This window comes from Alosa alosa, chromosome 8, assembly GCF_017589495.1.
Source record: "Alosa alosa isolate M-15738 ecotype Scorff River chromosome 8, AALO_Geno_1.1, whole genome shotgun sequence".
In the NCBI taxonomy this organism is placed as follows: Eukaryota; Metazoa; Chordata; class Actinopteri; order Clupeiformes; family Clupeidae; genus Alosa; species Alosa alosa.
The window spans coordinates 21,998,769-22,024,117 of record NC_063196.1 but is presented as its reverse complement, the minus strand read 5'-3'; the positions used below and the strand labels follow the sequence as shown (position 1 = coordinate 22,024,117).

General features: G+C 41.6%; 2 protein-coding genes across 4 annotated transcripts in view; one reads left to right on the top strand and one right to left on the bottom strand.

Annotated features, from left to right (window-relative positions):
- Positions 1–14,040, bottom strand: part of vsnl1a (visinin-like 1a) — a 37,243-nt gene extending 23,203 nt beyond the window's left edge. The window contains exons 1-2 of the mRNA XM_048250927.1: positions 13,698–14,040; positions 8,361–8,527 (exon numbers count right to left, since the gene is read on the bottom strand). Coding sequence (XP_048106884.1) covers positions 8,361–8,522 — 162 coding nt within the window. The 5' untranslated portion in view covers positions 8,523–8,527; positions 13,698–14,040. The remainder of the gene's footprint in view (positions 1–8,360; positions 8,528–13,697) is intronic.
- Positions 14,041–14,301: 261 nt separating this feature from the next.
- On the top strand, positions 14,302–25,144 carry LOC125298879. Of its 3 annotated transcripts, none has more exons than XM_048249754.1 (5): positions 14,302–14,417; positions 17,353–20,195; positions 20,282–20,359; positions 20,908–21,035; positions 24,870–25,144. In XM_048249754.1, exons 2-4 carry the CDS (start codon positions 17,378–17,380, stop codon positions 21,021–21,023), a joined length of 3,012 nt encoding a protein of 1,003 aa, XP_048105711.1. In that variant the 5' UTR covers positions 14,302–14,417; positions 17,353–17,377; the 3' UTR covers positions 21,024–21,035; positions 24,870–25,144. The 3 variants fall into 3 exon arrangements, with proteins under 3 accessions (XP_048105711.1, XP_048105712.1, XP_048105710.1); XM_048249755.1 differs by lacking the exon at positions 24,870–25,144 and having other exon boundaries at positions 17,353–18,585; positions 18,781–20,195; positions 20,908–21,257; XM_048249753.1 differs by lacking the exon at positions 24,870–25,144 and having other exon boundaries at positions 20,908–21,257.
- The last annotated feature ends 205 nt before the right edge of the window (positions 25,145–25,349 follow it).

Genomic DNA, 25,349 nt, shown 5'->3' with positions numbered 1-25,349 from the left:
TTCAGTGAACCCAGAGCCATATAGATAGAGAGTTGCGACCAGATATTACTTAGAACGTTCAATTTCCAACATTCATGTCACACCGGTGTGTCGGTACCGGCTTAAGGAGCATCAGGAGCAGATTCAGATCAACTCATCTCGACTAACCAACTAGCCTAACTAACTCAGTAATATTAAATCTACCCATAGTAATCCCAAAAACAAACAAAGACTGCAACTCTGGTTACCACGAAAAGGAAAAAGACAAAACAACATCATCTGGATTTTGGGACGATTTCTGAAACAAATGGGAGCCACTGTAGTGGAAAGTCCTACTGGTGTATTGTTCTTGTTTGGCTTCCATCTGCATGATGAGGCTTGCTTTTTAACCTATGGTTTATAGACCCTTTCAACAATAAAAACAAAAACAATGCTTGAACGTTCTATTTGGTTCCCAATCTACTTCCTCTGCATTAAGGCTACGTTTATACGGTGACGATGAAAAGAGAAGACGCAGAAGTGGCGTCTCGTCTTAATTTTTTTTATTCGTTTAGGCGAGCATTCTCAGGGGAAATCTTTGTTTATATGAAGACGCAAGAGTATGTGATATTCGATTGGATATGCATTCCAGACCGCTGGGTGGTGGTGTGATAGAAGCCCGGTACGTCACGCGCAGACATTCTAATTTCACAGTTTAGCCAGAGAGGTAATCAAGGATCTTTGGTTTAGCCGTTTAGACGGAGACGCAACCCGGGTCGTCTTCAAAACTCTACACTCTGGAAGGTTCAGATTTTTGCGTCTTCAATCCCCGATGGCAGGGTCGCCGTGTAAACGAAAGGCACTTATGATCAAATATTTTGTCGTCTTCCTTCGCAATCGTTCTCGTATAAACGGCCCCTAAGATAACATATGGAATGTTAAAACGGAAGTCTTGTGGGGCCAACTATGATGCTGATAATGTAACTCTCTTGAAAGGGTCTATAAAAGGGAAAAAAGCTGCTGTCTTGGTGGGAAAATCATTACCGTCATGGAGAGTTATGACCATGCTGGCAAAGACCAGCCTCTTTTTCCCAGTTACCCGCCTGCAGCAACTCAGCGCACTGGACCAGAATGCATTGCATCAATCCAGGTCAGCACACTCTGTTGTCAGATCACTGGGGTTCGATCAGGTGTGTGTGTATGTTATGTGTGCGAGCATGCTTGTCACTGTGTACAGCGATAAAGCCTGTCACTGGGTTGATATTGACAATACACTGGTGTCAATTCAGCCAAAATCCAGAATTCTGTAATCAAAGAAATCAAACTCTGTAAACGAGACCACTGTCATCTATGTCAAGAGCTTAGGAAACTGTTTTGCAAGCATAATATTTTAAAGTGTAACTGTTTAATTTTACATTTTAAAAAGTAAGTTCACATATTTCGGTCTTTGAGGGGTCCTTCTCAGTTACGCTTCTCTCAGTCTCGCTCTCAGTTCTAAAAGATTCTCACTTTGGGGGCGCTGTGGCACAACTGGTTAAAATGTCCGTACCACATCTGGGTCCAAGTGCCCATGGGGACTCGGGTTGGAGTCCAACTCGGGTCATGTCCCCATCCCTCCCAATCTCTCTCTCCCACTCACTTCCTGTCAGTCTCTCACTATTCTATCACAATAAAGGCAAAAAAGTCCCAAAAATATATACATAAAAAAGACTCTTGCTTGGATTTAGGCATTAATCAATGGGTCTCTTTGAAACGGGTAGAACTGCTGCCTTTTAAGACATCTAACTGGGGAGCGAGGTAGCAAGTGCGGTTCAAAACCAAAAATATTTTTTACTGCCTTCTGAAGATATCTTAGATTTACCAAATAACGGTCATTTTTAGAGGCAGCATCGATGCACACTTCTTGCTCCCTCCTACCCATAATCCCTTGCTAACATCATACCGTAGTGTTAACCAAAGATTCTACAGTGCTACGCTCATTTTTAAAAGATGTATTTAATCCAAAGTCATGTCTAGTGAGATAGCTCTCTATGTAGGGAGGGAGGCAGTAGGCAGCTGTCTCCCGTTTCGAACAGACACATAGTACTATCTAGCTTCATCTGCTAAGCTTAGCGAAAATACAAACAAAATCCCCAATGTGGCATTCATTTAAAAAATGATGTGGTACTTTTAGAGATGCACCGATATGGAATTTTAGGGCCGATAACGATAACAGATATTTATTGGTTTGTTGTGGCCGATACCGATAAGATAACCGATAATATTACTCTTGAAAATATTTGTGAAAAGTGATTTGGGGAAAGCATTTAATAAGCACAATTTTATTGCAGTAATTTTACCTACCACCAAATGATGGACAGAACTCATAATAGTCCTCAATAGTACGGCAGTCAACAACATAACAGTAGCCTAGCCCTACAGTATGTGTGGCTCCTTTAAGTGAACCTGACGTCAGTGAATTGCGAGTGAGTGGCTAGAGAGTTTGAATCGTTTTCATTTAGGACTAAACGCTCATAAACGGCTCAGCTTGGAATAAGCTACAGTATAGCGACCAAATCAGAGTTTGTAAGGGAAACTGAATAAAGCTGCAACTCCTCAGACTGTATCTTATGTCCGTCTACTCTGTTGCGCACAAATTGCTGCAGCAGAAATGAAAGGAGTTAGCCCGAAGGTTTTAATAACTTATTATGATGACCTGTCTGGACTTGAAGCACGAATGGTTAGCATATTTCTAGGTAATAACACAAAACCCAAGCTAAAGTAATGCAAATATAATGCTAAAACACAACTTAGAACTAGGCCTACTTGTACTCATCCCACTAATGAGTTTGTTTATTTGTTTCCCCGACCAGCGCGGTAAAGTGCAAACACACCAGCACAAGACGGCTCTAGATAGGGCTGAGCTCCGCTCTGTTAAGGTTAAATGGCGGATCATTCACGAGAGGATTTTGAGATGCACAGATTCCCAAATGAACGCATATCCACAGATTTTGTTAGAGTGGTGAAATACATTCACACCGCTGACATTAAAGTATAGCCAACCAAGCTCAAGTAGCTCAGTGTAACCAGACGGACCTTACGTAGGCCTAAATTAGGACTTTAAAAAATATCGGCGCAAATTATCGGCCAGAATTCTGTTATCGGACCGATAATAATATTTTCATTTTTTCACTTATCGGATAATAATATATCGGCCGCCGATATATCGTGCATCCCTAGGTACTTTTTAAAAAAAAATAAACTTTTTAAAAAATAACTTGCACATAAATCGGTATGTTGTGAGGGCATAGCTCATATGTAATGATCAGTGTTTCCCATACATTGACTTATTTGTGGCGGCCCACCACAATATCAACATTGACCACCACACAAGGATTTTCCTGGTTGTACTAAATTGTGCTTAAATCTGGTTAGAATAATAACCGTGCTGCATTAATTTGTTAAAAACTGTTGCATTCGATTTAATTCTGCAAACCTACCACCACAAATAGAATTCAATTCTGTGTCCAACACACACAGGCTGCACAAAATGCTGTGTCCAAGCTCACTGACATATCAGTGGCATCACCCCTGACCACCACAGCGCTTGAGCAGATCTGCACCATCACTGGTTTCCATGCCAACACGGCTCTCATTAATGTTTGGCTAACACTCACAACCACTTTAAAATTCACCCCTACATCCCTTCGCACCGCCACATCAACCGTCGGTAAAGACAGGGCAATGGAAATGTGTTCTGTGCACCACAGAAAAAACAAACAAACAAAAAAACAAACATATTTTAATTTGTCTCCAGTCAGAGCAGAGAAAGCATTCTCTCTTTCCGATGTCATTTGTTGTTGGGTGGATCTGTTGCACTGACCTCCCCATGAAATTAGCAGAGTCACCTATGAGTCATCGTGAAAATGGTCAAGCTAAATCAAAGCTGTTCAGAGCAATTCCCCCGGAGTCTGACTGCCTCAACTTAGTCATTTGTATTTTGACAACACGCAGATTAGATTCTCTCCAGTATTCCAATGAAGTGTAGACAAGCATGATATTACCTTGTTTCTTCACACGATTTATTTAGCACATGCAACAGTTTGAGTAGCTTATTATTCATAATAAGAATTTAATGTAGCTTGAGCTACTGTGTTCACACATTTCTTAATATGTAGAGACCAAATCTAGACTTTTGCTGGAAATAACCCCAACTGTGACTGCAAAAAGGGAAGTGTCAAACACTCAATTGCTTTTACATACCACAACAGTCTTATGTCAACAATAAAACACCTAGAGGGACTTATCTAAAAGTCTCACAAACCACAAAACAAATAACTTGCCTCATGAGAACTAACGTGGTTCAGACTTCCAACAGTTTGCATGGCCTATGTTTTAAAGCTCCGTGGGAAAGACCATGGTTAACATAATCCCTCAGCTGTTACTTGTACATTGAGACCAGCATAATTGCAATCCCAGGGTTATTTGAATCCAGATTCTATCGGAGGTTTAGCAGGCGACGACGGCATGGCATTTCCGACATGTTCTCCACCACACAGGGAGTAAAGCGAAGCCTGTCTTACGCTGACAACTCAGCCCCGGCGCTAAAGGCGTCGCTCAGCAGAGCTACACTCGTAAGTCCATTACATGACTCTTTATCAGTGTTGACACAGCTAGAACATCCCCGGGACCTATGCCAACGACCCACAACCCCAATACACACACACACACACACACACACGACACACCACCACATACAGAAATACAAATGCTACATTTAAACACGTACACAAACAAAAAGCGAGCGTACACAAGCATTGCTTCATTACAAGATGTGTGTATGTGTGTGTGTGTGTGTGTGTGTGTTTGTGTGTGTGTGTGTGTGCATGCGCACGAGTGTGAGTGTGTATGTCTGTGAAAGGGGAACTACTAGCACATACATCAGCAGGAGTTCACAAAGGGATCACTTGTGATCTTACAAATAGCTCCCTGAGCTCAACACATCCCGACGCAACGCAGGGGTGAAATATGACAGGCTGATGTATTTCTGTGAAAACTTTTACACATCGTTTCAAAACATACTTTTCATACTCATGCTGACAGTTACACGATACACACACACACACACACACGCACGCACACACACACACACATACACCAACTCCCCCTCTATATGTCTTTCTTACACTCACACACACATACACATTTCTTCTGTAGTCTGTATTAGGGCTGGGCGATATGGCTGAAAACTGTTTCACGATATAAGTGTTTCATATCAGTCGATATCGATAATTATTGATTTTTAAAAACAATCTATTTCACCAGAAGGACCAGAAGGGGGAAAAAAGTTCAATTTAAACACTTCTATTTTAAACTTAACCTTCCTCTGATTTTAATCACCAGTTATCAATCAAAGCAAACAGGGAAAAGAAATAGCAACATAATCATGAAAAACACTCAAATAAATAAATGTGCACATAAGTCTGAATGAAAAGCAGCACTGGTTGAAGCCTGGAAATATTGTGAAACAAAGTAGCTTAATTTGCTAGTTTATCATAGTCTACTGGTTAGACTGTTCAGTTTCCCCATGTGTGTTTTGGTTTCAAATGAATACTTTTTCTCCTTGGGACAGGCCCGTTTGAGTCTTGGAAAATACTTTTCCATTTGCATCGCGATTGAGATTTTTAGAACTTAGCAGTCAATTTGAATCCAACAGTTTTGAACAAATTCGTGCAGCTTGCTAATGATGCTAATCGAATTTAATAGCAATTTAGCCAGTTTTCTTGCACGATTGTGAATGTTTGGATTACATGTGCATGCTGAGGAGGGATGCGCCTGTTGAGAGGGAGAGAGGGAGAGAGAGAGAGAGAGAGAGAGAGAGCACGGGGCAATGACTCATTGAGAGTCTGTGTTTAGGTAGGCCTACTTCTATAGCCTACTCTGGTAGAGTTGCACATGCTACAATGCAAGCTATATTTAGCCTATTTATTTATGGAAAATCGTAAGGCGGGAGGTGTGTTGCTTTTAATTATCGAATGTTCTATCGAATGTATTTTTTTATTGATATCAGTTACATGTCTAATGCTATACATATCGATATCGTTTTATCGCCCAGCCCTAGTCTGTATGCTTTCCAGTTACACTAAAAATCAAATGTCTGTGGAAATGAAAATCTTTAGAGAGCGATTTAAATAAAATAGGATTATTCAGATTGCAGAAACGCCACTGAAAAAATACACTTCATTACAACTCAGTAGCAGCCTCTCATAAAAGATGAAATGTGTTTACATGGGCGCTTCCACAGCAAAATATATGCAGTTGTGTGAGGCCTGTGTTATTTATCATGGCTACAACCTTGCATGTCCAATTAGAAAAACATTGATTATCATAGTAAAGACCCGTTTTGCTATGCTGGCAGCTTTTATGTTTGTGTTTCCTCGACAACAGAACCCAGAACAAGGCAACCAAATTCAAACCATTGATTTAACTTTGTTTAGGGAGGCAAACCTACCATTGGAAACCACTCAGGCTTAACTTAATTAAGACACAGAGGCAGTTAAAATTAGATTGCACCAAAGTAACTTAAAATTAAACAACACAGCCAGGCCAATTGAGTTGTCGGCTTGCCAATACACACAGGGGATCTCTAGACTCATTAAAGAGATAATGCAAATACAACACAAATATACACTTATCAGGGAATTACAAGAGATAAAACCAACAACCAATCTATTGAACACTGCAGCTTTTACAACAATTAATGAATTGTTCAGTGTGAAAAAATATTCATAATTTCAAAAGAATTAAAAGGTGTTATTCATATCTTACTATTAGTGGAGCCATTTGACTTGAAATTCTGATTATCGTCACTTTGGCAAGACAAACCGTGCAACTGGATGGCATTTCCGACTTGTCTGATTAGCCTCATGTCTATAAGATACAAAGACATGTCCCAGACCTTTTCACTGCCATCTTTAAAACTATCTACTAAGAAACGCAAAAACTGATGAGCACCCTCTCAGTTCTAACTGTGCCCTAATCTCGTAAACGTTCTGCTGTATAATTGACAGAATACAGACTGTCCCCGCTGATCTCTCCATCCCATCCGTGGCCCTGGCTTGCTAAAGCCATGCTATCCATTACCTCGCTATCTTCACATTGGGATCTCTAACAGGTTTAGCGACAGCCCTCCGAAATCCACTCCCCCACATCCCCCTTTTGCCTTAGATTATCCCAGTGTCTGTTTTGTGCCGAGTGGATCTTCCAGCCAGAGTAGCTCGCTCACAGACTACACAGTGGCGGCCAGGGAGGCGTGCTTAACGCTGAGAGACTTGACTGCCGTTTTAAATGAGCACGGTGCTGTTGTGGCGGGGCCACAGGTTCAGCCATGACGGATCAGTCAGGTCCCCAGCAGCAGCAGCAGCAGCAGCAGCAGCAACTCGTTTAAGCAATAAGCCCGAGAGGCCGTAGGTTACGCTGATTCTACAACAGCTAAGGGGTGTTGTTAGGCACGACGTGCTAGCGGTGTATGTTTGTGCTGGATTTTACAACGGCATCGAAAGTGATTCAGCCAATCACAATCAAGGACCGGAACTATCAGTTTTAGAATAGGGCCCTGATCTGGGCCACATCTGGCCAGGCACTCCTCTCCCAACACAGGTCCCTCCCACCATTACTGCACTGTCCTTACTGTGAATCTCTAGGCGACCATTTCTTGGCATTTTAAGGGTAGATAGACCCTATATTGAAAATCTAGTTGTCAAGGGCCTTCAGGCATAAGCACTACCGTGCCACAACGTACTACTGTGACTCAAAAAATCAACAGCTCATTGTTGTGCCAACAGCTCATTACAATCTTGTATGTTGTCCAGTGATATGATGACTAATCTGCAATCCTAGTGCCTCACAGCAGTTTTGGTGCTTTGGAAAGTTGTGCTCACTCATATGTTATGGGAGGTATGTGTGTGTGTGTGTGTGTGTGTGTGTGTGTGTTAGGGGGGTGGGGGTGGTAAGACAAAAAATGGCTACCATTTTCGAGAGGAAAAACACCGAGAGGAAATGAGAATGTGCATCTGCAGCAGGGGAAGCGGTGACAGCTATTGCAGTCAACCTCAGCAGACTGATGATCTAAGGGGATGCTTGGGAGAGCCCTGAAATTGCCTCCATAAGTTTTGCCTTGATATGTATGTTACCTCAAAAGCCCCCAGCATTAAACCTTTCTCACCCACAAAATGGTCAGTGGTTCAGAAATAAAATAACAAATAACTCTCCGGAAAAACAAGGCGCAGTCATTGATGACTTGAATTGAAGTCTGCACCTGTACTCTTTCTCTCTCACACACACACACACACACACACACACACACACACACACACACACACACACACACACACAAACACACAGCAAGCACCCGAAATCCTTACCTTGACGTAAAGTTGCTGGAACTCATCCAGGTTGAGGCGGCCGGTGGGGCAGTCCTTGAGGAAGCCCTTGTACCACTGTTTGAGCTCGTGCTCGTTGAACTCCGTGTTCTTCACCAGGTCCTCCATCACCTCTGGGGTCAGCTTGCTGTTCTGTTTCCCCATCGTGTCTGTCGGGGGTCAGGAAAAAGACACACAATTTAAATAAGTAAAAATGGTAAGAAAATGCATGGCTAGTGAATGATATGTGCACACACACATACAATACAACACACACACACACACACACACACACACACACACAGACAGACAGACAGACACACACACACACAAGAAATGCTGACAGACAGATCAGAACTAATGTTGTGTTACCTCTCAAATCCCATATCAATACTGCGCTCTTTTGATTTTCCTTTTCCTGTCTTGGACACTCCCCTTCCTCTACATAGCTAAGATGGCGACCATTGAGGGTGAAAAGTGTTCAGCGTTCCATACTCAGCTTTTTGATCATGTGTGCACCAACAAGGTTTTTATAGTGCACAGCATGTTTCCATTACACTCAGTGTGAATGCACTTCTGTTCTCAACATAGGAAGTAAAAGTACAGAGGAACGCAAATTGAGAGTCTGTGGCTCTCAATTTCAGTCATTTCAGTCATTTCAACGCTTTTGCGCCCACTCCAGGCGTATTTGTTTTGCAACGTGCGTGTAAAATCATTGCGAGATATGTACAGACAGGCCGCAATGAGGTAAAAGCGCAAACTGCCTGTTGCGGGAGCTTGGGAATTGTATTTATACATCCAGCCGCTGTAGATGCAACAAGGTAGACATTTAGGTAGACTGAGCTTGTGGTAAATCAGACATGCTCCACATTTTATTTAGATTGATGGAAACAACACTAAGAGAGTGAACTAGTCCTCTGCATACCTCTATTTGTGTAATTTAACACATTACATTACATAATTTGGTAGACCTATCATACACCATGACACGTGTATACAAAGGTAGACACTCAATCACACTTACTTACTTCACTGGCCTGTCTATGCAATGATCTCCTACCCCCCCTATTTCAACAGCAATAAACTGAAAAGACTTGTTCCTGTTTCGGGTAACCACAACCCAATGGTCTCTATGTGTGTCTATCATTTTTTGTGTGCTTGTGTGTGTATGTGTATGTATATATGTGTATGTATGTATATGTATGTATCATGTTGTGTGTGTGTGTGTGTGTGTGTGTGTGTGTGTGTGTGTGTGTGTGTGTGTATGTGTATGTGTGTGTATGTGTGTGTGTGTGTGTGTGTGTGTGTGTGTGTGTGTGTGTGTGTGTGTATGTGTATGTGTATGTATATGTATATGTATATGTGTGTGTGTGTGTGTGTGTGTGTGTGTGTGTGTGTGTGTGTGTGTGTGTATCTGCTTATCAGTGCAGGTTGCAGCAGTGTGTGCCCCACACCATCACACACTGCGTCACTGGCAGGACAGAACTGTTTATTTAGCTGCATAATTACTGACACATGAATAAAACACAGAGACAAAAAGCAGAACCACAGATGCATACAGACCCAGAGATCAGACTACACGGGATCTTCCACCAGAACCAAAAATAACAGAGAAGAGTGAGATGGAGGTAGAGTGAGCTGAGAGATAAAAAAAAATACAAATAAACAGAGCAGAGAAAGAGAAAGAGAATGTGAAAGAGGAAGCAAAATGCATCTGATGTTGTTTGCCGAGTTCTGATCGACTGACGGGAGAATTTGTACCCGTGGAGTTTGTCTCTATAGCAGTGATTCGCTCAAAGCGATAGAGGCTGACGTGAAACAATAGCAAATCTGCTCAGAAAGGTCACTCGCTGCAATTAATTTAGGTCTCCATCCAGACACTGATAAATGAACAGCACACACCATGATGGATATCAAGATAGAGGGGGGCTAATTGCTGCGAGCGAAAACATTCAATTTTCATCAGAGAAAAATATTTCTTTTTACTTCATCATGACACAACTACTCAATAATTCCAGACAAATGGGTGGTATTGACGACAGGAGTGGAGAGAAGGAGAGAGAGAGAGAGAGAGAGAGAGAGAGAGAGCTTTTTAGTAACACATGCTTTTCCTTGCCACACATCCAAATAATTTAAAAACCTTAAATGAAACAGTTTTGCTGCGAATATTTAATCTCTTCTCAAGCTAAGCGTTGCTTCCAGCACAGTCCCTCAAATGAACAGCTGTCTTCTCTTCTTAGCTCCTTCCAAAGTGCCATCAAGTCTTTGCCTATTCCGCTTGACATATTTCTGTTTGTCCTGACCAGAGGGTGGCATGTGTATGTGCTTGAGTGTGTATTTGTGAGTGTGTGTGTGTGTGTGTGAGAGAGAGAGAAGAGAGAGAGTGTGTGTGTGTGTGTGTGTGTGTGTGTGTGTGTGTGTGTGTGTGTGTGTGTGTGTGTGTGTGTGTGTGTGTGTGTGTTTTGAGGGTTGTTGGGGTGGGTGGGTGGGTGTTGGGGGTTTTATGATTTTCACATGGCTCATTAAAACATGACACATCCTCTACCGAGCAGCCTACAGTAAGTCATGGCCCTCTCCTGCACGCATCACTCTTGCTCGCCAAGCAACCAAGGCAAGTCCCTGAAGACTGCAGAGCAGTGGTAGTGGAACTCGGCTTACAATTCTCTGTCCATCTGTAATGACTGAGCCCGAGAGAGAGGGCTTTAAAGACTGAACTGCCAGAACAGGCCTCGATGCCATCTACAGACATCATATGAGCTAAAGACAAAAGGGAATGCGATGCGAGACTCACATGGGGTTTTACTGCCAGTGTTTTGTTTTGTGGCAAAATGAGGGGGGAAAAGAGCAACAATGTGACACCACATTGTTAGAAATGAGAAATGACTCAAAACAGAGTCAGAGCCCACCCCACCGCCCCCAAACACACACACACACACACACACAGAGGAAGGCTGCCTGCCTCTCTACTCCTCGGTGTGTGTGAGACTGCAGTAAACGCCTCCTGTCCTCTGGGATTACCCCTCCCTTCAAGCCATCCACATATGATAGACATGAACTCCATAACCTGCCTCATGCCATTGCACGTAAACCCCTGATACACAGGGCTACAGCGCCTTGGCAATGCCCCAAAAATCCGACCTAATGCCTACAATGTGATTAGGTTGGACTGTATAGGTCTACAGCTATACGTGCCAACAGATTGATATGTAACAGAAGCCATTTTCAAGGATTTTAAAACTGGGCCAATCCTATTTCTTTGACCATCTGATGTACAGAGTGGATCCACGTCATGTAGTCAAATATTACATCCACTATACATAAAGAAGGCAACTCTAACACATTGATGTAAATGGTATTTGGCTTTGTTAGGGTGGGGGGTTACTTGCATGCTCTGTTGTCCAATAGACAGCACCGTGAATGGTAGATATTACAACCAGTTTCATAAAGACCTCATATGTGTGAACTAGAGCATTTACAAAACAAGTGGCTTGGTCATGGGTACCTTTGAATGGGCATCTGTGCCCGGCTGGCACGATGCCCTGTTGCCCACCTGCCATGCTAAAGAGTTAAAGGGCAACACTCCATGGCCAATCTAATGGGATGGTAATTATTATGCTTGGGACCCCCAACCTCCACCCAAGTCTGTGACAGCCAAGTTATTACAATTAACTAATTACGACCACCAGACAGGGACCAATTAGGAGCCAGCCTAGAGCAGAGTGTGCTTTTTGGATAGAAAGCACTGGACCCTTTTGTTGATATGTGAGGCAAGCAGCAAGGGTGGGGGTTAGATCCATTCCATTCGGTCAGCAGCCCACTGACCATTGACAGCCCACATCAAAGTGCATCAACCAATGAACACCCATGTTTCTCAGGGAAGGTTAACTGTGACATACAGCCAGCATGTTCAAATGCAACAGTAATGTACAGATTCTTTCAGTCTGCATTGCCCAGTTTAAACAGTTATACAACAAAAAAACATGAAAAAACACATCAGCAGTCTGTTTTTCCTTCTGTTTCCCAATTTCCTCATATCTATCCAGAGTAGCAGTGAGGGACAAGAGAAAAACTACTCTCAAAGGACAACCAAGTGATGCAGCATGACTACAGCCCAAAAGTCTGCCTCTGCAAGCTGAACATGTTTCTTGTAAAGTCCCTCTTATAATAAACACTACAAAAAAAAATACAACTGCATTAACCTACACCAAAAAGGCTGAGCAAAGAACCTATTATATACATCACTGATTAAAAAAAAACCTTTTACAATAGATTAGAACTATCAATCTACAGAATTCAACACATTGCAAATAAGACCTGTTCACATGCTAGATAACTCAGCATTGCCATAAGCACCAGCTCACTTGTTCTATGTCAATGCGTCATGTATGTGGCTGAACGAAATCGACGAACTGAGGCAGTCTGATTGAGCTACCACATTATGTAATACCACGCATATTTACAATTTCCACTGATGAGTACTGACCTTGGAAAACTACAATTGTTCGCAACAATAATTTTCAAACTAGCCCTATAGATGCCATTCAAATAGTGAATGTGAAAGTATTCATTTAGGATAAAGGAGCAACAAATATTTGTGGACGTCAAAAAAGCTAAACAGTGTCATAGCGTTGTTCTGCATTCCTTTTCATATCGCTATCTTATTAAGTGTTTTCAGTTTTTGAACCATTACTCATTAGGTTGGCTCCAAATTATATGCGCGTGCCAAAGCAGACGAGAGGCTCCTATTCTCAAATGTCAGCCGTAATGCAACGCGACAATAGGCTACTAAATCGGGAAAGACCGATTTTAACTTCTGAAGAAACAGTTAAACGCTTTATGATCACACCAGTGTGAGCTAACCTGTGAATGTGTCTGTCCAGAACATATCCATGCGCATTATTCCCCCAACGTGCACATTTGTTTGATTATTTCTCTCCATCTGGATTCTTCGCAGACAAAACACTGAAACTAAAGACTCATTGTTTATCACGACAGATTTCGTATGTTGAATGGAGGGCAATTAATTTGGTTAACCTCAATGACAAGAAATATGTTTATTTTAAATAAACACAGTATGATGCTATGGTGCAATATTTGTATTTCACCCGCCACATATATTTTCCGAGGCAGACTGCTTGTCGTTAATATATCTATCTAATGACAGTAATATAACATTGGTTAATCATAAGAAATTGTACAATGCTATAACGTAATATTGTTGCAGATTGTTGTATACAGGGTATCCCATGTCAGGCTATATAATCAGTCGTTAACCAGATTAAACCTTTAATCTGTGATTTGTTATGTAGTTATTGCCAGATTTAATTTCAATTGTCTTACCTTTGCGTGTATGCGAAGGTTGTGGAGGTCTGGTTTGCGCTCTGAGCGGCAGTAGGCTTGGGTATGTATCTATCAACCACTGCGATATGCCTGTCTGGAGGTGAGAACGGAGAAATTAGCCAGGTCAGAGCGCAGGAAGGACCGTAGAGGCTCGGCGCAGCAGATGATGTGTCGCTAAACGATACAATGAACGGAAGCCAGTGTCAGACCGTGCGCATCACCACCGATGTATCTCTCATGCAGTGTGTCTGTTTTGCATGGGTCCCTGACTTGGGGCTGAGGCTCGTTTGAGTTTGCGCAAGTCTTCCTCTCCCTGAATCTGGCGCGTTCTGAATCTTGTGCGTTCTGCTTACCAAATAAAATGACATCAAACCAGTTTATCAACAGTAAACGCCAGCCCTGTGAACTTCAGAGCATCTCTCTGAAGACCTGTTTTCCTAACATTTTGAGCATGTTTACAAGTATTTTTGTAGCCTACCATTACAACTTTGTCATTAACTACAGACTGGGTGACACTGCTGACGAATTATTTGGGTGTGAGCCATAGACTGTATAAAATAGGTGTGAGCCTGCCTCGAGCATTACTTTAGCAGCGCGAGACAGATTATAAAGCTTGCTGTTAATAATTCGCGCCCTTAAAAAATAGCCCACTGCTCATTTTTCCAAGAAGACTTGATATTGAAGTGTCACAAGATTTGTAGTTCTGTCAACACTTGTAGGGTAAGAGTAATGTAATTATTTAAACAATTTATTGAAATGTCTTTCCCAGCTATTGGCTATTGTAGTTGTTGGCTAGGGGTGTGTGAAGCAAAGATTGTTAAGGCGCCTTAACAATCTTTGTGTGAAGTTCACATGTTTGTTAGCAATTTACGCTAGCAATGATGTCTAAGAAGCGTATTTCACCCTAACGTTAGTTAACAATGACTTTGTAATACCCACCACAGCTGTCAACTTTAACGTTAATGTTAGCTAACTTTAATTACTAGCTAGCGATATTATGTTAACGTTAACTAACATAAAAGCAGTAGCCTAGTGCTGTTACAACAGTAAATCGGGTAACTTGTAGTTATGAGTCTGACCCAAGCCAGTACTAACAATTAAACATAAGACGCTTGAAATAGGTTTGCACACACAATAACACCAAAGCATTTTAACATCAAAGAGTTTGAACAAATAACATCACCTGATGCATAATGTTAACTTAGCGTTCCTTCCTTGCTAGTAGAGCGGTGATTGAATCATAATGTCGTTAGCTAAGTACTGGTAGCAGCATCTGCAAACACAGGCAGTAGGCTATTATATGTGCTACAAGATGTGGACAAGTCACAGTCACCAATCATGCAAGTAGCCTATTTGTGTGTGAGACAAATGTTGGCCATGATACAAAAGTATACAAAAGTAATGGATATTTTTATTACTTTTATAAATGGGGTCTTGGTCAATTAAATGTGTCCTCTTTTTTTTTTTTACACTAATTTACAAAAAATATTAGCAGATTTCTACAAAGTAATGTTTATTAATTTCAAATGCAGTATATAATGTAAAATTATAAGTGGTTGCATCATAGAGCAGGCCATCACCACAAACTGAGTGACCGTTCAAGACGAATAGGCCTACTGGTGGGGGAGGCTATGACAACTCTGAAGGAGTTTAAAAGCTTCAGCAGCTGCAATGGGAGAAACTCTGCAATACAATAAACCACTATTAAGTTCCTCACCACTCAAAGCTCTATGGGCACGTGGCAAAGCCCATATTAAATCTCAGTTTGCCCAAAAACATGTGGGAGACTCTAGATACTATGTGGGATACTCTAGATACTATGTTTGGCTGAGACCAAACACTGCACAACACCACAAACGCACCATCCCTAATTTGAAGCATGGTGGTGGTAGCATCATGTTTTGGGGATACTTTTTGACAGAAGACCCTGGGGAAAAATGAACTCAGCCAAATATATTATGGAAATCCTGGAGGACAATCTGATTCAGTCTGCAAGATAACTCTTTCCAGCAAGACAATGACCCAAAGCATACAGTGCAAGCTACACAGAAATGGTTTAAAGGCAACAATGTGAATGTTCTTGTGTGCCCAAGACCTCAATCCAATAGAGACTTTTTGGCTGGACTTGAAAAGGGTTGTCTTCCTTAAAATAGTAAAATTGCAATATCCAGATGTGCAAGCCTAATTGAGACCTATCCACGCAGACTCCATGCTTTAATTGCGACCAAAGGTGTATTTTACTAAATGCTAAAAGGGGTTGAATATTTCTGCAATCGCTTATTTTGCATTATATATTTTTAATTAATTAACATTACTTTGTAGAAATCTGCTTGCACTTTGACCAAGATTCCACCAAAGCAGTAAAAGCGGAACATCCAATACTTTAAAGGCACTGTACATAAAATAGTAAGTAGGCCTAAATGGAATTAAGATACATGCAAATCTTTCCATAAAACTACAATTTTAGTTTACTGTTGAATTTTGATTTGCAAGTGATGGATGGTGCATTTCTTAAAGGAAAATTCCGGTATTTAGCACTTTGAGTCCCTTTTCTGGTTTGTTTTGGATGAACTGGAGTGGTGGACATCGAAATTTTGACAATGGGTCCTGTCTCGACTTTCTGACTCGTTTTGAATCGCCTTTGACTGCTTCAGAGTGGTTGGCTATGGGCATGAACAAACATGTCTTTAAAGCAACACCAAAGAGTTTTTTGCACCTTAAAATAATGTTTCCAAAATCGTTTCAGTGGTTCATCAACTCGTAACAGGGTGAACGGCACTTCTGCATTAAACCCCGGCCCTCTATCGGCTATAACCGCACTATGTAAGTTTGCCAGATCGGGTAGCGGATCTGTAGTTCGATGGAATGAGACATAAGAAACTACAAATTTGACTTGCATCTGAAGTCGCAATACATCGTACTTTCATAAAATCATGCAACATATTCTACCTTGTCTGTGGACATTGTTATTTGCAAAGCCGGTGCTGGATAAACAAATAGTGCGTTTGACAGAGGAAAAGTTCTTTGGTGTTGCTTTAAAACAACCCTTAACGTTCGTTTTCAAAACTGTGCAACTTACTGAGTGGTTAGTGATGTTCGTTGATTATTAAAAACTATAAAAATATCGGCGCAATATATGATTTCAATCCGTGATATTTGCTATTGTGGAACTATTTTTTCAGATACCTCACAACCGCGTATAAACTTCCACTCAATATTTGAGTCTAAAGCAAAAGCATAGACAGTAAAAGAAGGTCTCGCGGAAAGACTACAACCAAATGTAAACAGACCCCCTTTCTGTTTCCGGTAGTGCAGTAATATCAACGAGCAATGAGTCTTCCAACAGAAATCAATGGGATTTTACAAAAAGCCAAATAAAACACGACAGTAACTGCATTTCGCTATGCTACTTGCTACTTGTTGAACGTAAAGGGTTGTATTAAGAACATGTTTGTGCATGCACATAGCCAGCCATTCTGAAGCAGTCAAAGGTGTTTCGAAACGAGTCAGAAAATTCGAGACAGGACCCATCGTCAAAATTTCGGTGTCCACCACTGTAGTTCATCCAAAACAAACCAGAAAAGGGACTCAAAGTGCTAAATACTGGAATTATCCTTTAATTTAGACTGGAAACTAAAAGCAGAAATATTCACAGGTATGACAGAAACAGCACTGAAGAAATGGAGGTCTTTGGCATTACTGGAAGCATTTCTCAAAAGCCGACAGGCTCTGATGTCATGGAAGGTGATTCTGCTGGAGCTGAAATGAGTACTGCCTGTGATGTCAAGGTGGGTAGTTCATTTCAGAATGAAAACAGCACTGCCCCACCGTCACCTAAAAGAATGAGGCTTGACATAGACAGAGTGGAACTGCCGGCAGCAGATATGCCTTTCCACACTAACAACTGCGAAACTCCACTCACTGAAGCTGGAAAAGAAAGACTGCTTGCACAAAGTGGGGCTAGTTCTCTGCCACACTATATTTTACAGCAAAGTGACACCACAAAAAAACAATCGAGAGAGGAGAGTGAGAAGGCAGAGATTGTGGAGTTTGCAGAGGAAAGTATAGTACACAATCAAGAGAGTTGTAACCCATTGTGTCCAATAAGTCATAGAGCAGCGGAGGGAAGTCAAGATAGACCCGACTGTCTTTTTAGAGAAAATGTGCATGCCTGTGATGGAGAGACAAAAACCGAAGTTAACGAGGAACGCATAGTGTGTGACGAGGAGATGGCTGATTATGCGAGCCCAGGCTCCATCTTTACTTATGATATCTCATTAAGTGGTGATTTGGGAAGTAATGTGCCCGAGATCAATGTGTCTCTTGCTCACAGTGTTCCCGTTGATGCAGCCCTGTGGCTTTCCGCTGGTGCGACGGAAGAAGCCGAAGGTTTGCCGAAGTGTGATGAATACACAGCCGTAGCCGCACAGACATGCCTTAGTCAGATGCCAGTCTGTGTGTATAAGGACATGGCAGCTGTGACTGAGATGGACGGAGGCCATGAAGTCAATGGAGCAGGCCAAGAGAGTCACATCACCCCCAAACACATGCAAACCGAGGTGAGCTCCCAGACCAGGGATTCAGCATCTTTGCCCTGCGCCTCTGACGTGACACTGAATGGCATCACATCATTTGAAGAAGACACCGCCCAGTCCCATCCTTTTCCTGAGGCTCCCACTGTTAGGAGTGTAGTGTGTGAAGTTAATGGAGCAGGCCAAGAGAGTCACATCACCCCCGAATACATGCAACCCAGGGTGAACTCCCAGACCAGTGATTCAACATCTGTAACAACTTTGCCCAGCGCCTCTTACGTGACACTGAATGGCATCACATCATTTGAAGAAGACACCGCCCAGTCCCATCCTTTTCCTGAGGCTCCCACTGTTAGGAGTGTAGTGTGTGAAGTTAATGGAGCAGGCCAAGAGAGTCACATCACCCCCGAATACATGCAACCCAACGTGAACTCCCAGACCAGTGATTCAGCATCTTTGCCCTGCGCCTCTGACGTGACACTGAATGGCATCACATCATTTGAAGAAGACACCGCCCAGTCCCATCCTTTTCCTGAGGCTCCCACTGTTAGGAGTGTAGTGTGTGAACTTTCTGACGACCACTGTGCTTTTGTGTCACCTTTGAACAGTGACGCTGATAACCTTGATATGGCACATATTCCAAGAAGTCTATCTGAGGAGGATGAACAGCTTTTGATTAATTATGTCGGTTTGGATGGATTGTTGCCCACACCTAATGGCTCCCCAGATGACGAGGCGAGGATCCATCCCCAGGGTTTAACAGCCTTTGAGAGCTTCACCAAACCTGCAGAGAGTTTTGACTTGGGTGCAGAAGCAGATGTTGATTCATACACAGCAGGGGCTAAGACTGATTTACTTGCACTAGCAAGTCTGGCGTCTGACTCCGTGGACCATCATGAAAGTAGATTGGAGGCAGCGGTGTGCTCATCCCCAACTGGGCTTTTGGCCATGGGAATGGAGGTGTTTTTTTTTAAGAGTAGCCCTTCCCCGAATGAAATGAGACTTGGGCCTCTGTCCGAGGGCTGGGAGGAGGAGAAATCAAAGAAGCTCTCGGATGGAGTAGCAGCGCAGCAACCAGTCATTCAGCCTCGGGAGGAGAATGTGAAAGTGACTGATGCATTCGCCCACAGTGATACCTCACATGAATTCGCCGTCAAGGACATGCCGGCATTCACATTGTGCTCTGACGCAGTTGTCCCTGGATCACACACTGCTCCCACTGAGGATGTGACAAAAGAGAGCACAGCGCTGCATGTTTTCTCTGACTGTGTGCCTCTGGGTTTCGACTCGTTTGAAAAAGTAAAAATCTCTCCTGACAGTGATCTTGAAAATAGCCCACTCCTTGACAGCTCACTCACGGTTTTGGCTGCAGCTGCAGTCTCACAAGTTCTCATAGTTCCTCCAGCTGATCATGGCCCTGTGACGTCAGCACACTGTGGGATCCATTCAGACGAGACGACAATTGAATTAATATCACATTGTAAAGACAATTGTCCAGTTTATTCACAGGACAGAGGCACCAGATGGGGAGGAGAGGAAAGCCAAAAGAGCATTATCGCTGTGTCTCCTCAACAGAGTCTCTCTCCCCTTGAGCCTAAAGAAAACATCTGCCTATCAGACAGGATCACAGACTGTGACATTCCTCTGTTTGAAATGAAAGAGATGTTTGACTTAGTCATTGAAGAGCTGTGCTTATACTTTGAGATTGATCGAGAAGAAGAGGAGGAGGAGTCAAGTGAGTTATATACAGAGTCAAGAAAAGAGGAAAGTGCCCCACATTCTAGTCCATTTTCAAAATCTGAAGATGTAATTGTGTCAAGTGACACCATTCTTGAAGCTGAACAAGAGGAGGAAGAATCTTCAGATGTTCACAAGGAGCTTGACTGTGAACAAGAGGTTCCTTTAGAACATGGTCACCCTCATCCTGATGGGGAGGACTCTATGTATTCCACCATGAAGAGCAAAGGTACATCTTTTTACTTTATTAATTTATACTTGGACAAGTGGTACCGGTACATGTTCCGTTATTTCACGTGCACTTTTCTTTTGCAGAATTAAGAAAAAATGATAACTACATGTCCTGGTCTCCTGCGTTCCTGTCCGTTCCTTTCCTTGAACATCTCGGAGAGGGTGAGTATTTCAGTGGTACTTACAGTATGCAAGCGTTTATGTCATTGTGTTGCTAAGAATAGTCTCTGCAGTCCTGTAAATTATAAGGCAACGCACCTCTAATCACATGTTAAAGACGAGGTTTTAAGTTTAATTGTGCTCCGCAACAATTCAGTGTTTAAACACCTTTTTTGAGATTTCACGAAATCCTTTAAAGTCTTAACATCCCCACAGAAGTAGTCCACTCAGAAAGGTGCGTTTAATGGTAACACAATTTTAATTGGACAATGAATAGCATCATTCAAACACTTCCAAGTTTCCCGAGTCATACATTTGGTGGTTGTTTGACATCTTTCTCATAAAGAATCATCTATTTGTTTAGTGTTGTTTGTCTACAGCCTATTTTTTGTCTTGTTTAGTGTCTACATTGGGGCATACCACAGGTGTTCTTTATAGTGCAGCTCACAGATCCACAATTATAGTAAAGGCGTGTTTTTTTTTTTTTTTTTACCTTAATTAATATTCTTGGACAGACCATGAATGAGAAAGATGTTTTGATCCACCCCCAGGGAAAGTGGAGACACCACCAAAAAGACTGGAGCCTCTGAAGACCTGCAGCCGCCCAATCCGCGTGGGACTCTCCAAGAAGGCCAGGACAAAGCAGTTGCATCATAACCTGAAATAAGCGCAGTCTGAGGTACAGAGAGGTTTGGTCAGGTGTGAAATATGGCAAAGTATGCTGCAGACCTACATATGGACACTACAGTACTAGAGCAGGTCAGGTCAAAAGACTGTGAGGTTCGGCAAAGTATTAGTGTATACTTTTTGTAGCTTGGGCTTATTTCACACCTGGTATGCTATTTATTCTATTTATTAATGCATTTATTTATTAATCTATCCATACATCTATACATATCTTCTATCATATTTAAACTTTAAATTATATAGTATACGTATATTTAACATATTTATTAAATGGCCTTTGGTTATCTTGTATTACTGTCCTGATGTAAATGTTGACATTTTCAAATTAAAACCAAAGACTATTTCCTTTTATTCTGTTTATTTACTAGCATGTATGTGCAGCATGGCAGTCAGCTCAAATCAAATGTAGGCACTGTTTTTGATCGTTATTGTTTTAAATACCTAATCTCTTGAACTCTATTGGTGTGTTCTGAGTTCTTTTCTGACTTTTTCTGACACTGTATAAACAACATCTTAGATTAGTTATAACATTTGTTCTCAGGTTTATAGAAACTTCAAGTAAATGCTGCCTTCGAGTGCTGCCTGTCCGGCGAGCCATAACCTGCTTAATGAGGCTGAGTATGTAGTGTGAAAAATGCAACAGTGGTCTCTCATTCTCTTAATAGACCAAGCACAGCATCATAATAGGAGTATGGTATGAATAGAGACACAGGGAGAGGGGTGTGGAGTAAGAGGGTTTAAAAGCTCCCTGTTTTGCCATTGACAGATCAGGCCTGCAATAGCTTCTAAAAGCTCTTCCTTGCAGGAAGGATTTATTTTATAAGAATCCCTGCCAAAATACCAGGAACAAAAGGAAAGCTTTATTTTCGTCATTACTCAATAGCTAATAACTTTCTGAGAGACAGAAGATGGTAGATAATGGCTACATTATTAAGATGTTTTGCTCCCAATTACTTCCTGGTAGCTGAAAGGTATCTGCCTGTATAATTTCATTTGGTGAATTGATGTCATTTGCATTTGGACAAGAATACTGTGGCCTCTTGAAGTTTGAGTGCAAAAAAGACTATCTCATTAATTCTAATAGCTGCATTGGCCATTGACATAAATATGGAAAAATAGTCTAATTCGACAAGTCTGTCCTGCATCCCTTCACTTTAAAATGGGGACCTGGGGTTGCACCACAAAGAGCGTATATTATTTGAGGTTCTTTCCCTCGGTGGTATGGTTAGTTCTTGTGTTGTCTCTGCATTGAAACCTTATTCAGCCATGCCTGAATGTTAAATTGCCCAATGCGCTTTGATGGAGAAGATATTCCAAACAGCCATCTTTTTTTCCGGTCCTTATTCAAACCTTATTTCATTAGTGGTCAGGTTGGGTGGTTTCTCCAAAAAACCAATCAAGCGCTTCTGTGACATGAAAGGGAGAGCACAGCATGGATTGTAAAGACATCAAAGCTCTGGACAGAACCAGAAGGCCTTTTTTGAAGTTCTTAAGAAATTAGTCTCTGCTAGCGGTCCACGTCATTCTTTTAACTACAAGCACAATAATGGGATCCAATAAGCGTGTGTGTGCTGCATGTGTGTGTGTGTGTGCGTGTGCATGTGTGCATTATTATATGCATATCATGATGTAGCAACACATATTTATGTACTGACTGTATTGCACAACGTTTGAAGAATACATTTTATTTCTCTGGAAGCTGGACAGCTTCGAAAATTTTCGGCCTTGAAATTCCATAGGGCACATACTTTTCATTTTGTACATTGTCCACTGCACATTTTGTCCAGATAGCTTGCTTTTACCCTTTACATCCCTTGTGGTGGTGTTGTGAGAACTGTTCTCCGCGACTGTGTGCACCGCAACCTTAAATCTGTAATGAAGAAGAAAAAAACTCACTGAAGTCTGTTACATCACCCATCACATCTACTTCTGCAAAAGACCCGCTGAGTGTAGCCAACCTGTAATATGTCAACGAATAAATCTGCCTTTAGGGAGGTTCGTTGTAACCATAGTTCAGCAAACCATTCTTTTCTCTGACCAGTCTGATTTATGTGTCCCACAAATGTATTTTATAATAATAATAATAATGATAATACAAAAAAAACTCCTCACCTAAACCAACTTCACCTTGCTTTGAAGGGTATGGAGGAACCTGAAATGCCTCAGTCACTCCTGCAACAGGGCTTTCTAATTTTTATAGGTGTTAGGGGTGTGACGATACACTCAGCCCACGAGACGAAACGATACACAGCATTGGGTTCACGAGAATGAGACGAGACAATATTTTAACACGATTTTTAAGAAATCTTAAATGACGAAATATTTCATCGACAGATCGATAGGGCACTGATAACACAGACAGGGCAAAAGGAGCATATTGCTCATTAAGCTGTTGGAAGGAATTAGAATGTGTTTCCCATTTTATGAGCCTAATTTATAGCAGATTGGAGGCAAAAAAACTGTCGATTTACCCATAAATTGTGGGTTGTTCCACATTCAACCTGGAGGCAGATGAGACTCTCATAAATGCCACAGCTCCCAAAGGTACAGTAGGCTATTCCGAGACTAGGAACGTCTCCCGTTTGGAATGTATTCAGTCAGTCACATGATTCCTCAGGCAAATGGATTGTTAATTTTTGTGATCAGGACTCCAGATGTCCCTGTGTAATTCCGATCTGACACCCAGTGTTCAGTCAGTGGCTGTGTGGGTGCAGCGACGGTAAACATCACCTTTTGTAAAAGTCATAGTGAAAAGCAGAGAAAGATGCAAATTGCAGCTGGCCACCCACGTTAACTCAACTTTGCATTACATACATACTTCTGGTCCTACATAATGAACACTTGTGTACTTAATGCCTGCCTGGTCCTCCCACTCGGGCAGACGAAAAACCATTAGCGGAGAACCATGCGGAGATAACCATCTCAAGAGCTTTTCTCTACCAATAATTACAGATCTACATCACATGCAGATAATGCACTAATGAAGCGCCTGCATATCTCTGTGGCTTGGATCAACATGAATCATGTCTTGTTAGAATTTATTGTGTTTAATTAGTGATTTTTTTCATCATCTTCTGTTTCCTGTTTTAATTAGGATGGCAACGATTCAGATACTTCCCCTCTGAGAGGATTTTGAAATAAAAAAAATCAAGCTTCTATCATTTATGTATTTCAATTACTTTACGTAAAATGAGTTAAACACAGTAATAAATGTAAACGAGGCATTATAGTTACAGCCGTCAGTCAGCACAGACAGGGATCATCGAGAAATTCACTCCTCATTGACATTGACTGTCATGATAATTAATGACAGAATGTTGCATTTCCCGTGCAGTCTTTATGAAAAAGATGCCACTCCTGTGATAAGGTGATCAAGTGAAGGGTTGATGCATTTTAATTAGAGTAAGGCATGTCAGAGAAGGTACAGTAAGTAGTTCATTAGTAAATTTACACTTAATCTTGGTCACTGATGCAGTAACATTGATGTTATAATAACATTGCATCAGTCAGTCTGATCAACCAGTCATAAATCGTCTAGGAAAAATAGTCATTATACCTTGACTATGATATTAAAATCTTGATATCATCTTATGTGACCTTGAGGTGTCCCTTTCTAAGGGCGGCTGTAATAACCAGATTGTAATGAAGCACATACTGTAACAGTCCCATTATATACAAAAATCAAAGATGTTTAATAATAGTAGTTATTATATACGTAGGTGCAAAAACAGAAGAAAGCCCTTTTGAATAATTATTGTTGTCTCCTGATATGTATTCACAAAAGTAAAATAAATTGTAGTAATTTTATTTTTTGTTTGATCCTCAGCAATTGAACAAAGCAAGAATGACACAGCAGGATTGTTTTATGAGACTACTAAGAGTACATTGACAAAAATAATCCTGAATTCCCTTGGACCCTCTTCTAAAACATGAAGGCTGCTTATATCCTGAAATTTCATAAAAAACTAACTCTGTCATATTTACAAAAGAATTGCCAAACAATACCACATCATTCTCTCTTTCTCTTTGCCTTAGTCACAGAAATGATTGAATGTGCAGGAATTCCCCTTTAATCTTTTCAAACTGTGCCACACCAGACAGAAAATAAAACTGACTGCCTCAATAAGCTGACTGCAGACTCTCTCTCTCTCTCTCTCTCTCTCTCTCTCTCTCTCTCTCTCTCCCTCCCTCTGTTGATGTCTCCTGATGTCCGGCCGGGCTTTTGCCAGCAGTCTGCAGCTATCAGCTGAAACAACACCACTGTGTCTTTCTGGCCAAGAGGTGAACAGGGCTTCACAGCAGACAC